Genomic DNA, 14656 nt, shown 5'->3' with positions numbered 1-14656 from the left:
ACATATAGAGTTTTTTGCCTGCCTTAGAACACATATGAGCATGCTATAATAACATATAGAGTTTTTTTATTGCCTTAGACCACATATGAGCATGCTATAATCACATATAAATTTTTTTGCCTGCCTTAGAGCACATAAGAGCATGTTATAATCACATATTCAGTTTTTTGACTGCCTAAGAACACATATGAGCATGATAGAATCACATATAAAGTTTTTTTGACTGCATTAGAACACATATGAGCATGCTATAATCACATATTCCATTTTTTGACTGCCTAAGAATACATATTCAGTTTTTTGACTGCCTTAGCACACATATGAGCATGCACAAATCACATATAGAGTTTTTTTACTGCCTTAGAACACATATGAACATGCTATATATCATTTATGATAGAATCACATATAAATTTTTTTGCTTTGCCTGCCTTAGAGCACATATGAGCATGCTATAATCACATATTCAATTTTTTGACTGCCTTAGCACACATACGAGCATGATTGAATCACATATATAGTTTTTTGTCTGCCTTAAAGCACATCTGAGAATGGTAGAATCACATATATAGTTTTTTGTCTGCCTTAAAGCACATCTGAGAATGGTAGAATCACATATAGAGTTTTTCTAGATGCCTTAGAACACATATGAACATGCTATAATCACATATTCAATTTTTTGACTGCCTTAGCACATATATGAGCATGATAGAATCACATATATATATATATATATATATATATATATATATATATATATATATATAACTTTTTGTCTGCCTTAGAGCACATATGAGCATGATAGAATCTCATATAGAGTTTTTTTATTGCCTTAGATCACACATGAGCACATGATAGAATCACATATAGTGTGTAATTTATTTCATTATATTTTGTTTATGAATACTGATTGTTCTTTTCTTGTGTAGGCTGCTAGAGATAATCAGCGTAGTGGAGCTGAAGGGACAGATAAAGACAATGAACAAGAAGACGCACAAAATCTTGGCGATGATTAGAGAACTGTGTTGAAGAAGTTCTATTTTTTTATGTTTCCTAATTGTAATTGTTGAATTGTAAATAATTAAACTTGTTAATTTTAAGGTGGAACGATTAATTGTTGTAGATTCTTGTTATATGAAATTTTTTGTGTGGTTTGTTTTTTATTTACAGGAAATATAAATTATACAGGAAATATAAATTGTACAGTTCTCGGTATTTAATTTTCAAATATTTTTTTTTTTAATTTTTTTCGTGTTTGCGACGGATTAGCGACGGAACCATCCGTCGCTATTCATATAAATCTAGCGACGGCATAGCGACGGAAGTAAATCTGTCGCCAAGCCGTGGTCGCCGTTTAGTACCGGCGGATTGGCGACGGAATATAGCGCTCGTTAGTCCGTCGCAATTAGCGACGGACCTGGCGACGGAATAATTCTGTCGCCAGTTAGCATCGAAATATTCGCGCCGTAAGCATACCGTCGCCTTATTGTCGCTAATCCGTCGCTAACATGTGTAGCGACGGATTAGCGACGGAATGTGGTCGTCGCTAATCTACTGCTTTGTTGTAGTGTAAGACCCATTTGCATACCTATTGCAGTGTTGTCAAAATTGACTCAAGTAAGCCTATCCGGATTGAATAGACCCTAGAACATACAACATTATTCCTTAGTCAGCTGAGGTTCTTCTCCAGTCGACTAAACTGATGCAGAGTACTGTCATAGAGAAAGTGAAACTTGTGTTGCAAGAAAAATGACTGATGTACCAGCAAACAGGTACCATCTTCTTTGTAGCTGCATTAGTATTGCATCTTTCTCTTCCAACAAAAGAGAACAGTTTCCACGGACGTTAGAAGATCAGAAAAGAGAAAAATCTCGGTTCTCTGTACATGTGGTTGCCAAAAAGAAATTTGAGGCGTCTTCCACTTGCACTGTTTGCCAATCTACCAAGATAGTGTTGAGACAGATTCAGTTCCAAATGCAAAGCAACTTATGCAACATGGATCGCTCATCTATTGCTTTACCAATTGCATTTCGCCTAACGCTCTGTTTGGGAGTTGGGAGTTGGGAGTTGGAGAGAGTTTATGTATTTGGTAAATTGAAAGCTATCAATTTCTGGAATTGGCAGCTACTACCTCTAGAAAGTGGTGGTTTTATCAAATCCTGTTTGGAGTGCAAATACAAAGGAGAGACTGTCTCACCTCCTTTCTCTTAAACCACCTTCTCAACGTCATTCTCCTAAAAAAACTGCCACCATAATAGTTTAACCCAAGTCAACACAAAACTCCCATCCCAGCTACGAGCTCCCAACTAGGGAGGGCAGTGGACCGGGGGAAAATGGGTCCCCACCCTGCCTCTTCCCGTTTGGACCGGGGATGAAAGGCATGAAATGGGGATGAAGGTTAAAATTCATCCTCGTGCATGGACAGAGGCCGGGATGGACTTACACTTTTCCCCACCCCGCCTTGCCCTACCCCTATTAATAATATTACTAAAATACCTTAAGTTAAGTAATAAAATTACAAAACAACCACGTTTATATATACTACTAACTTACTAAACCTAACCCTAAATCTTATTAGACAAAATATTGTATCATCCCTACTCACCGTCGCTGCCCAGAGGAGAGAGAAGGTAAATTTTTATTTTCTTCTTTTATACCATCTTTGAAAAGTTGCAACCAAAAGCCCTTTTTGTTTTGTAGAAGTAGAAAATCTAGCCCTGAGTTTTGTACATTTGAAAGGATTAGCGTATCTCACTCTATTTTTGTTTCGCCCTTTTCTGTTTCTTTGTGTGAGTTTCTTCATTTCGTACGTTAAATCTTTTTTCAATTTGGGGTACTGAATTGGGAAGACGTGATGATGGTTAAACCCAATCAAATCTGTAACAGAGTGATGAATCTATAACATGCACTACCATCTGATCTCTCTCTTTGCGTTAATTTGTTTTTGTTGCTTCTATGGGATTTTGAAGGGTCTATCTGGGTGCGCCCATTTTCTTTAAAATTGCATTGGATCGATATTTCTATTTGTTGGTACGATAAATGTGTGCAACCAACTACAACCTAAAGTTTTCTTGTCTGAATTTTATGTTGGTGTAATCAATGATGACATCGAATTTTGTTACCGAGCGTGACAATGATTATTCATTAACCATTCACCATCTTTCAGGTGAGGTTGCACATAAAAAATCTTTTCTCTTGGATCTGATTTTTATATGTTCTAGGTTCAGATTATGGTGGAACTACTACTGTTTTGCTTTTCCCGTTAACTACTTCAAGCAGGTCTGTATAGTTTATTAGATCATCTTTTTCTTGACATAAATATACAATTTTTCAAGTAATGAAATTATGCTATTTTGTAGGCAGTTTTTCATTGAAAATCTTAAAAAGCTTTCATACAATCATGATCACATTATTTAAAATTTATTTTCTACTCTCAATTAGCAAATATTATAGCGTTTGATTAAAAATAAACTCAATTTTTTTGAAAAAATTATCTGAGAAAGTTGTGCAGAGTATCGGTGGGCTACCATTAACACTTGAAGTATTAGGCTCACTGTTTTTTGATAAAAACAATATAGAGGAATGGAAAAACATCTTGAATACCTTAAAGAATCAACATAAATATATTCATCAGAGTCTAATAAGTTATGATGGACTTGATCAAATAAAGAAACAAATATTTTTGGACATTGCATGTTTTTTATTAGAAATGGCAAGGAAAATGCAATCTTCATGTGTAAGGATTGTAATTTCTTTTTGAGTATCAGAATTAAAGTCTTATTGCACAAATCTCTTACTAGAATTGTTGACAATGAGGATTAGTTTGAAATGCATGATCAGATTTGAGACATGGGTAGACAAATTGTACTAGGTTGTGGAATGATAACGAAATTTTGGAGGTGTTGCAAAATCTCATGGTAAGAGATAATAAATTTATTTTCAGTGGTCACTTTTTGCTAGTTTAGGTTATGGTGTTGGTCTTTTATCAAAGGTTCATTGTTATGGTGACTTTCAGTGATTAAATGGACCTCCAATAGATTATTAGATTAAACATAGTAGAGATTTCAACAGATCTTGATAGTGATCCACTCGTGTAAACTAAGTTACTTCAAAGGAAAAGAACACATCTTCATGGTTGAAGAATTGGAAATGCATGTCATGTTTCTTTTTGCTGAACACATCCACATGGTTGATGTGTTTCATTTTCTCCTGTTGCTAACGTTCAAATTTTCATCTCTTATTGCATCATTCTGGTTGTCTAAAATTTTATTTTGTCTCATTACCATACTTTTATTATTTTTATTTTGAAGCATATTTTAGTAAAATAGTTATATGTATGTCAATTTTTTGTGAATGTTTTATAGATCTATAAGTTGATGGGCAGTAATTTGATATGGAAGAGGAAGAACCAATAACCAATAATTTAATTTCTCAACCTTGAAGTTCATATAGTATGCCTCAAGCTCCGATAACACCAGTTGATAACAATCATGTTTCAATAAAAGATAATCAAGATCAATCAACTAATTGAGGTACATTGACACTTAAACATACAAGTAGGCATAAATCAGTTGTATGAAAACATTTCACTAGAAAAAAGATTGGTGGAAAAGATAAGTCAGAGTGTAATCATTGTCATAAATGTCTTGCTGGTGGTGCCAAGGCTGAAACTACTCATTTGCATGATCATATTAAGATATGTCCTACGCTTAAGTACAATAATATTAAGCAATATATTTTGGCTACAAACAAAACTACAGTGAATGCCGAAAAAATAATAGAAATTTGGTAATTTGTTCAAGATGCTGGGAGAAGGGATCGTGCTATAATGATTAGTCTACATGAATATTCTCTTAGTATGGTTGATCATTATGGATTTAAAAAATCTTGTGAATTTTGTAGGACCTTGAATCCACAACAAAAGTTTCAGCTCCATTTAAGAAGCCACATTAAGCTGCATGCATGCAGTGTTACTAGGAACACTTGAAGGACCCTCTTAAATGTGCAACAGTTGCAAGAACACTTGAAGGGGCACTTTATTATTTTACCAGTTTAACTCTTTTAGTATCTCTCAATTGTTCATTCTCACCAGTAGATTTTGTGGTTTTTTCATGAATGAACTTGTGATAACATTTTTCAGGCATGATTTCATGGTTTCTATTGTCAGCGATATGGCAAATATCATTGTTTGTCTGAGTCATTGTTTAATTTCTCAATGTTGATCCACCTCTTCCAGCAAGTTTTGTGTGAACATCTATAGTGGACCATGCCAATAAATGGCTGTCATTTATTTTTCAAGTGCAAGTCAAGTTCATCCTTTTTATCTTTTTTCTCCTCTCATTATGTTGGTATTTTGTCCTGCTTTGAAAGGTATGAGATCCCTTAGCCATTATAAAAGGGATATGAAGCCTACTTGTAAATGAGTGACTTATTTCAGTTCTGAAATGAGCACAAAGATACTAGTTTTTTTTTTTCAAGAATATACTTTCAAATTTTGTTTAAGGTGGCAAGTCTGGTTTCCAAATTGAATGTGTATGGACATACGAATGCCAATAGACTTGCAATCGTTTATAACCAATCTTGTTTCATGTATCTCGATTGAGTGGACAACTTTTTCATTGTTTTGATGGCAATTGCACCATTGAACTGAACAGACACTTGTTTAGCAGTCACTGACTTTTGTCTGGTAATGCTAATAAAACAAGAAAAGAAGTGAAAAAGATGGTGTATAGATATAGTTTTACATCAAGCCTCATTGGTGGGGCGGGGACGAGGCAGGGATGGGGGCGGGGACGGAGATAGGGATTATTATTTTGAGACGGGGCGAGAGTGGAGGTCCAAAGTCTCCCCTGCCACGGGGATGGACCAAGGATGAAAGTTAAATTTTTGAGACGGGGCAGGGGTGGAGACCTTGTCCCCCGCCCCGGTCCACTGCCATCCCTACTCCCAACCAAGGCCTATAATTTGCCACAAGAAAGTTATTTTCCAAAACGTGAAACATAAATTTCCTTCGTCACATCCCTGAGTGAATATAAATTTGGGCTAATAAACTTGAATTGAATTGCAACACCTCATCTAATACGGGCTCCGTCATTGGTAGGGGCAACTTGTGGATGTCACCAAGTTGACAGGACATTATGAGTTCAAGGCACAAGTGTGTGCATCCTTTGCTGTCAGGCTGACACTCAGTTTATTCTCTGGTGGCCAGGGGGAGAAGGGGTTGTACCCTCAATGAACTCAGTTGAGTGAAGCTATATTTCTCGATTATCCAAAAAAATCGTAACATCATACAGTTGAATGCATCGTCATACAGTTGTGGTGCAACCACACTCTCAATCGCTAAATCAAAGGGACACTTTCGATTTTACAAGAAAAAAGAAAAATACATAATCAGAAATAATCAATGCCTTACAATGACGTGCACAAACAAATAAGTCCACTCAAGCAAAACTTGCGTTTGGTTCCGTTAGAATTCCAAAATTCTATAACACAGGATGGAAGCTAAATAAACAGCATTTATATGTAGAGATCACTCAAAGCAATGTCAACCATTTTTTCCTTTTCTCAAATGAAATGTAGATGATACACAAGAGTGTCCACAAGAACAGACTCAAAGTAAAGATAATCAAGTGTTCAACATTTTTGTATTTTATACAAGAACCAATCAGCCCACATTTCACCCCTCGAATTCAAAACTCTCACTTTATCATTTTGCCATTGAAATTATTCCCACCTGAATAAAATTATGAACATGAGGAAGGAAACGGAAAACCATTACAGGATGACATACTACTATCCACGAAGTGAAGCTCGGGGAACAGCAGGCAGACCCATTTCATCCTCAGCCTGCAGAGTGAAAGCAAGTACTCAACATCAAAACTCTATATGCTATTACTTGCTGAAACTATAGAGCCTTCCGAAAGAAACGGAAAAAGAAAAAAGAAACGGCAGTCGATGAAAACATCAACTTAAGTGCACCAACATTATTTCATGAAATTACCTAGCAGGTTCCATTAATCAACAGATCCATCAAATGCAAAAGTAGGTAGCAACAATACCAATGGCATCTCATGTGGAGCGTGACAGTGTTGCTTCAACAAAAGAGTAGGCAGATTTTGCTAGCCCACAAAATGAGACGCAGGTATACAATGAAGAAGGCATTTTCTATAGTTCATGAAGATCTGTCACATGGATACTCCATTTTCACTCCCATTCTGTATCCCCTTATATAGAAGCCATGTTATATTGGAATCATCATAAAAAAACACCCTATCCATGTGATGTAGATGAAGATCATCGACATGCAGAAAATAATCAAAAAGTTCCATACTTGGCAGTCAACTCATATACGAAAGTCAGTGTTACGAGGAAAATGTCATCTGTTTTTATAGTTTTCAAGGACAAAACTGCAGTTTTGGTCTTCTACTCCTCTTGAAGGAGATTGTTAATTACTTAATTGTTTTCCAAAGTCATGAAAGATTTTGGAACTTTTGCTTTAATTTACTGATGAAAAGTCGAGCCTTTAGAACCTCGGATAAGACAAATTTGCTGGTGAGCCAAGAATGATGAACATACCTGAGGATTTGCTCTAGGCGGCACTGCTGCATGACCTGATGGAGCTGCTGGTAGATCAAGTTCAGCCTCCAGATCAGGTTGAAGATAACTTGGCACAGCCTCAGTCTCCGTACCCATATCAGCTTCCAAAGCATCCAGCTCTGGTATTGTGTTTTCACAAGGCAGAACAGAGTAAGACACATTATAAAAATCAACAGTTGAATACATAATAAGCCAACACAACAGTTTATTTTGGAAAAATGGGATCACTGAGGATCAATCATTCATATTACCGCCCATAAGCTCTTCCTCATCAATGTCATCAGGCACATTGTAGCTTCTACCAAGTGTTTCCTGAATTTCTGTGCTCACATCCATTAAATCTATCATTTCATCTTGCATGCTCTGCAGTCAGTATGACATCAACATAACTGAAATGAGAAAAACATATACCTGATAAAATTGTAAAACTAGTTATTATTCCAAACATCAGACTAAGTCCCCAAAAGCATCATCATTTCATACACAACAAATGCAAGTCTTTCTTTGGGAACCAGCATTTTGAGCAGGAAGTGAGAATTTTGGTTGGAGTTCAGTCAAACTCCTCATGATAGTTGTTCAGAAGAAGGCAGTGAGGGAGCATTTTAGGGATTGAAAAAGTTAGTGAGGTAGTTACTCCACAATTCTCAAAGTCTCTCTAGTGCCCAGATCCCAAATAGAGCTTAAGGAGAAAATCTTTTAGAAAGAGAGTCATACATCTACGTCTTCAATCTTCACTGTCTTCATCATGCCCTTCAACTCCTTGTTTGCAGACTTCAAAGCTGACATCTGAAGAATAGATAAAGCAATTAGCTGGAGGCTGGCCAGGCAAATTCATCTATCATCAATCAAATGAGAAAAATCTTACAGTTTGTTGAGCATCTTTCAATCCTTCAGCTGCAAAAGAAACCTGGTCTAGGTTAAACGTTTGATTGTAAAGCATGTCACGCTGTCCTTCATACCTGGGGGGAGTATTAGAATGTGGCACTAATTGTGAGAAAAAGAGAAAACGAAAGATTAATTTTCAAAAAGAGATGAAACAACAGATTTAGGGATCAAATACTATCCTTGTCAGCATAACATATTAGTTCATAAAAGAGATGTACAAGCATTGTCTCTAATCCACAGAAGCTATGTACAGGGACACCCCTTTTTGGGCCCAGTGTTGACGTGACACAGTACATGACAATCCCATGAAATGTACTGATATAGTTTACCAGTAAGAATTTTCACATTTCATATAATAATAAATCTATTATATATATTTTAAAATATCAGAATATATTTTTAATCAATTAAATAATAAAAATCCATGTCTTCATGTCCTATTTTTTAAAAGAATTGTGAACATGCATCTCAAACTCATATTGAGTCGCAGTTCGTGTCTCTGTCTTTCACACATAGCAAAGTACTGCAAAGCCAAACTGATAATGCTGGTCCAATTGGCATTTATCCAGGAACAACTTTGATTCACATGAAGGCTTACAACAACCTTATGATAACCCAAAGTAATATACCTCAACATCAAATTATTTTGTAAAGGGGAGAAATCTAAAACTTGAAAAGAAGAGATCCAATTTGATCAAACACATCGGGTTTACGTGGTTCCAACCAAGGTTGTAAGCATCGTACTGTTACCCGTATTGGTCGGGCCCAAAATAAGATAAATATCATATCGTATTATAAAAAATCATAATTTTTGAATAATTTTTTTTAAACATTCCAAAAAAAATCATGAAAAAACACAAAAGATTAGCAAAAATTATAAAAAAATCATAACACATAAAACAATAATGAATTGCACAAAATACAACCATAAAATCACATATGAAACATTTATGTCTCTATGAGCTGCATAAGACATCATCAACTATCTAACAAGAACAATTAAGAACATGCCACAGGACTCATAATTTCATATTACGTAAATAAAAATATTATGGCAATAATTGCACTCGATTTTCAATTGGTTTTCACTCATTACTTGAGTGCCCCATTGCCATGCCGGATCATCTGATGCCATCTTTGTTAAAGGAGTGTGGAGCCTAATTTCTAATTTAATATAAATCCCTGATTTTCACAGATCCAACTTCTGATCGCCATGTTGGATCATTTGATGTCATTTAATCATCTGATTTTTGTAAGGTAGTTTTGCAATTTTACTTATAGTAGAGATTTTTTACCTTAATCCACTTGAGTGAAAAAATGGTAGAAATGCACTCTTACTAGAGAAAACCGCAAAAGCCCTCTCCCTTGCACACGGTTCGGTCCCCAAATCGCTCTCACGACTCCTAGGGTGCGTGGATACCCCTCTAATGGCCTCTACACAAATAAAGAAGTCAGCTCTTAAGAGGTCTTTAAACCCTGTATCGTATGATACAGTACGATACATGGTTGTATCGTATGATACAGTACTACGATACAGATACAATATGTACTCATATCGCGATACGAGTGTGTATCGTATCGATTTTCTTCACAGTAACGATACATATCATATCGTATGATACAACCTTGGTTTCAACCATCAACTATACAAAGCCACTTCAAGCTGATAGAAATCTGTGTCCTCTACAACAGTATCATATATTCTCCTTAAGCATTGATTAATTAAAATACTAATAAATAAATGATATATTCATTTGGCATACATTTGAAGATAAATGGTTTTAACAATGCTGCTGAATATCCTGGCACAATTGACTTTGATCTTAAGTTACTAATTAGAAGTTGTGAAAGTGATGAATAAGATGTTAAATATTTCCCACTTAATTAATTCATGAACTGAAAAGTGATGCCTGACTAAACCAAAATATTTACATCAAACTTGTGTCATACTAAAGGACAGAACATATTTTTGGGGAAGAGTGCATGCATGAAGAAACTTACATTCGTTTTTGCTTGAGAACCCTCATGGCACGAGCTTTAACAGCCGCTTGAGCAGGACCAGGCCTTGTATTCTTGATCTGCTCTTTGTATCTAGCTAGCTCTGTATCAAGTCTTTTTATTTTCTCATCAACATTTTCTCCTCTTTTTGTTATCTGCCAGAAAAAGCAAAATATATTACTTTTCTTAGAAACTAGAACAAGAACCAAGGTGCGACAGCATCAGTTGACAAGAAAACATTTATTGACCAATGGGAAATCACATGCATAGCATTAGAAAAATCTGTTAATAAGAACACAATACCTAACAATAATCTGAAAACAATGTACCATATAAACAGAAAATACAATCCAAGGTAGAATTTGGCGGATATAAATCCAAGTTCTGAACTACTGGTACCAGTCATATCCATAAATTTTAAGGATGCAACATATGTAGAGAACAATGCAAAGTATTATTTGATGCACATTTGATCTTCTCACATAGAATGGAAGTCGAAAATATTTCCTAGACCCAACATGTTCCAGAAATCATCAAAAACATGAACCATAGCAATCTTTTACAGGGGCAACTATTAGCATATTATTTAAAAAATAATTTCAAATCTTATGACTGTGGCTTCACCATCTCATACCGCAAAATCAACGAGTTATTCACAGCTTCCATAAATCCTACAATAAACCATACTGCTTTTTCATTTGAAGTGAATAATTCATAAAAGCATACAGTCCTAACCCGCCAATAAAATGGATGATCGGCAAAGTCCTAACTGCTAATAATATGCCAATGCTTCCTATTAGAATTTGAAAAAGTACACAGGAATATGCAATGTGGGGATTGCGAAACAGAAAACGATTCTCCAACTCCTGGAGAAAGGGAGACACGGATTGATCCTGTGACTCTGATTCTATGAGATTTAGATTTAGAAATGATTCTAAGGATCTGTTGAGCCGTTATTGGGAGGGGTGACCAAATTGATGGATTTGGCAACAACATCCTTGCAAGGATATTGTTGAAATATGCTATTTTTTAGTGTAGCCTCCCCTCCCAATGCAGCTCTCAACTACGTCTCCCCTCCCAAAACGTTGTTCCCAACCGATGGAGTTGATGGGGATTTCATGAATCCCCCATCACTGCTCTCAACTACGGCTAGGTGACTTTGCAAACACCTAGTAGCATGCCCTAAACCTAAAGTCAACTAGTTTGTATATCCATAGATAGAACAATTTTCTCAACAAGTAACAAATGATGGCAACACACCTGCTAAAAATATAAACATGCAGCATAACAAGGACGCCCACAAACTATATTACCTGGACACTCCTAGAGGTCCAGCAGCTATTTTTGAACTTCAAAGTATCCAACATTGTTCGATATGATAGACACAGCGTGTCAAGTGTTAGACACTTCATGTGCAGTGTATGGACACTTCAAAAATAAAGAAGTATCCAAGCAGAGCCAAGCTTGAGCTTCTCATAACTTGACAAGCCGAGCTCGTGCATAGATTGTAAATTTCAAGTCAAGTCTGAGTAGAGCCTTAGCTCATCGACTTGAGCTCAAACAGTGGCTTCAGCTTGGCTCATGTGCACCCGTACTGATGACTTCATATCCATGTGTGACAGCGACTTTATGACATGGATCAGGAAAGCAACAATTATACCAAGGACTTATCCCCAAGACAAGATAATGTCTCCATACCAATATCTAACACAAATTAGGTTCACTGTTGGAGTTTTAGCCATGCTGGGAACTCAAGGCCACTCACCTAATTTCCAGAACATCAACCTCGCTAAGAACAATATGCATTCATGAAGGTTTAGCCTTGCCGGGTACCCAAAGCTGTTTGTCTTTCTAACACATCAATCTGACTTACAATAGGTATCAAAGAGGAATCATAGACATGTCTCTTGATTTGTAGATAGCGTAAAATTATATCTGCAGTTTTTTTAGTTGAATACCTTGAATATTTTATTCTTGCTTGTTTTCTCTTACAGTAAAAAGGATCAAGCTTGTGAACCATCATGAGGAGAATTGCATTCTGAAGATATTTTCTGATAAATGCTAAATGGCATGCCTATCCCACAAAACCAGCCTTCCAGTAATAAAGCGAAAAATAATCTATTCAGGGACTAGAGTACCAGCACCTCTACCCTGCCATGGTCAACTCCCTTGTTTTTTCATAACCAAAACATCATCTACTCCAAACACAAGAAACCCATGTTGACTCCATATGGTTATGTTTTTGACAGATGATACTGCACTGAATGCTTGATTAATGTTTAATTGGATACAGTATATGATCATCATCATGCCTTATCCCAACTACATGGAGTCAGCTTTATGAGTTCTATTTTTCCATCGCTTTCTATCTAGAGCTACAACTCCGGTCAATTTACACTCCTTACCGCCTCTGACCACCTCCTACCAAGTTTTCAATGGTCTTCCTCTTTTCCTAATTCCTTCCACTTGTATCATGTCAACATCTCTTCCTCAAATACAAAGGAAACTAATCATCGCTCACTACTCTACCATTCCACCAACGTTCAGCGTGAAGTGAAATCTCTGGTGCAACTAATTGAGCCAACAGGGGCTAAGCTATGCCCTCACACCTCAACTTAACCTAATTTCAAGCCCACAAAAATTTTGACGCCATGAATTGATGTTTGATGCAATGATTCGGTATAATAGCTTAAAAAACAAAACAAATTCCAAATGAGGGAGTGAGGGAAAAGCAAACCCACATGAAATCTTACATGGGTAAAATTCCAAATTGCCTAATTACGCTCCCCACTAAGATTTTTATTATACCCACATCTATCAAAAACAAGTACCACTAATCTCAAAACTACATGTCTTCAAATCTAATCGCTAGACTACCAATAACCAAACCAACCTATCCAATAAGAAAACAAAGAAAGAATGAATGATAATGAAACACAAGGAATAGAGGCTCACCCTATCAGAAGCATCATGGATAGAAGGAGGGGGCTCCTTTTCCTTCTTCGAACCAAAGATCCTCCTCATCTTTTTTATTGTAAAACCCTCAAGTTTTGCCCCCAAAAAGAAGCACTACCAAGAACTTCTTTCAACAAAATTGACACCCAGTTCAGAAGAACAAATCGAGTGCTCGAAGAAGGATCGAATGAGAAACAACAAGCAAACGACGTCTCGGATCGATCTTTTACATGGGGCCACAAACAAGGCCTCGGTTTTTCCTTCGCATACAAGGAAGACCAAAGACATTATTTTTTTGTTTTTTTCCTGGTGAGTCCCTCCCAGCTTCCAAATTATGCTCGAACCCTTGCATTCTTTAGATTTGCAGTTATTCTCTCCTCAAGTCAACACTTAGCTAATGACGCGAAAGGGTTTGCGTCGGGTCATGCTTGACACCACATTGTATTTGCAGAGTGAGTGTGATTCGGAACCCGATCAGATCTTATAGTAAAGTTCCAGATCCAGTTATTAACGGCCAATTTAAGGATGCAAGCAGGTTGTATATAGCGGGTGCTAAGGTAACAGGTTTGGAGAAAGATTCAGACTCGGACATAGAGAAGCTACAACAAATCTGGATCCAATTAGGATATATAACCTACACTACAAGAAAATTGTTAATTAGCGATGGAAATTTGCGAGAGATTTTTTCCGTCGCAAATTAGCGACGGATTAGCTAGAGAAAACTTTCTTCATGAATCCGTCGCTATGTAGCGACAGATTAGCGATGAAAGTTTTATCTAGCTAATCTGTCGCTAATTAGCGACGGATTAACGACAACAATTGTTTCGTCACTAATTCTCAATACAAGAAAAATATTTTAGCGAGGAAATTTTTCTGTCGCTAATCCGTCGCTAATTAGCGATGGATTAGTGACAGAAAAATTCCCTCGCTAAATCCCTTGCTAATTTTCGATTTAAACCGAGCGCGAAATTTTCCTTCTCTCCCCGTTCAAAATTTAAATCGATCGTGCTTGATTTAAACCGACTTCTTCGGAGGACGGCGACGTCGGAGAGCGCGTTGGAGAGTGGAGGACGGCGATGCCGGAAGACGGTCAGCGATCGCTGGAGGATGTCGGCGCCGGTTCACGGAGGACGACGACGCCGGTTCACGGAGGACGGCGACGCTGGTTCACGGAGGATGATGGCGACGCTGGTTCACGGAAGATGACGGTGCCAGTTCATGG

The 14656-nt window shown here is 36.9% G+C and overlaps 1 protein-coding gene and 1 non-coding gene across 2 annotated transcripts; one reads left to right on the top strand and one right to left on the bottom strand.

The window, feature by feature from the left end:
• Positions 1 to 2844: 2844 nt before the first annotated feature.
• LOC149837912 (small nucleolar RNA Z195/SNORD33/SNORD32 family) lies at positions 2845 to 2925 on the top strand. The gene has a single exon (XR_016432275.1). It is a non-coding gene; the product is annotated as a small nucleolar RNA Z195/SNORD33/SNORD32 family (small nucleolar RNA).
• A 3695-nt stretch (positions 2926 to 6620) lies between these two features.
• Positions 6621 to 13668, bottom strand: LOC149837911 (vacuolar protein sorting-associated protein 60.1-like). The gene is made up of 7 exons (XM_090006268.1): positions 13435 to 13668; positions 10483 to 10634; positions 8462 to 8555; positions 8311 to 8382; positions 7848 to 7959; positions 7576 to 7715; positions 6621 to 6846 (listed from the first exon to the last, which is right to left on the bottom strand). Exons 1-7 carry the CDS (start codon positions 13501 to 13503, stop codon positions 6793 to 6795), a joined length of 693 nt encoding a protein of 230 aa, XP_089862394.1. The 5' UTR covers positions 13504 to 13668; the 3' UTR covers positions 6621 to 6792.
• Between the last annotated feature and the right edge of the window lie 988 nt (positions 13669 to 14656).

Source organism: Nuphar pumila, chromosome 5 (assembly GCF_984573655.1).
Source record: "Nuphar pumila chromosome 5, dmNupPumi1.hap1.1, whole genome shotgun sequence".
Classification (NCBI taxonomy): domain Eukaryota; kingdom Viridiplantae; phylum Streptophyta; class Magnoliopsida; order Nymphaeales; family Nymphaeaceae; genus Nuphar; species Nuphar pumila.
Note: the sequence above shows the minus strand (reverse complement) of the source record. Positions and strands in the feature narration are given on the sequence as shown.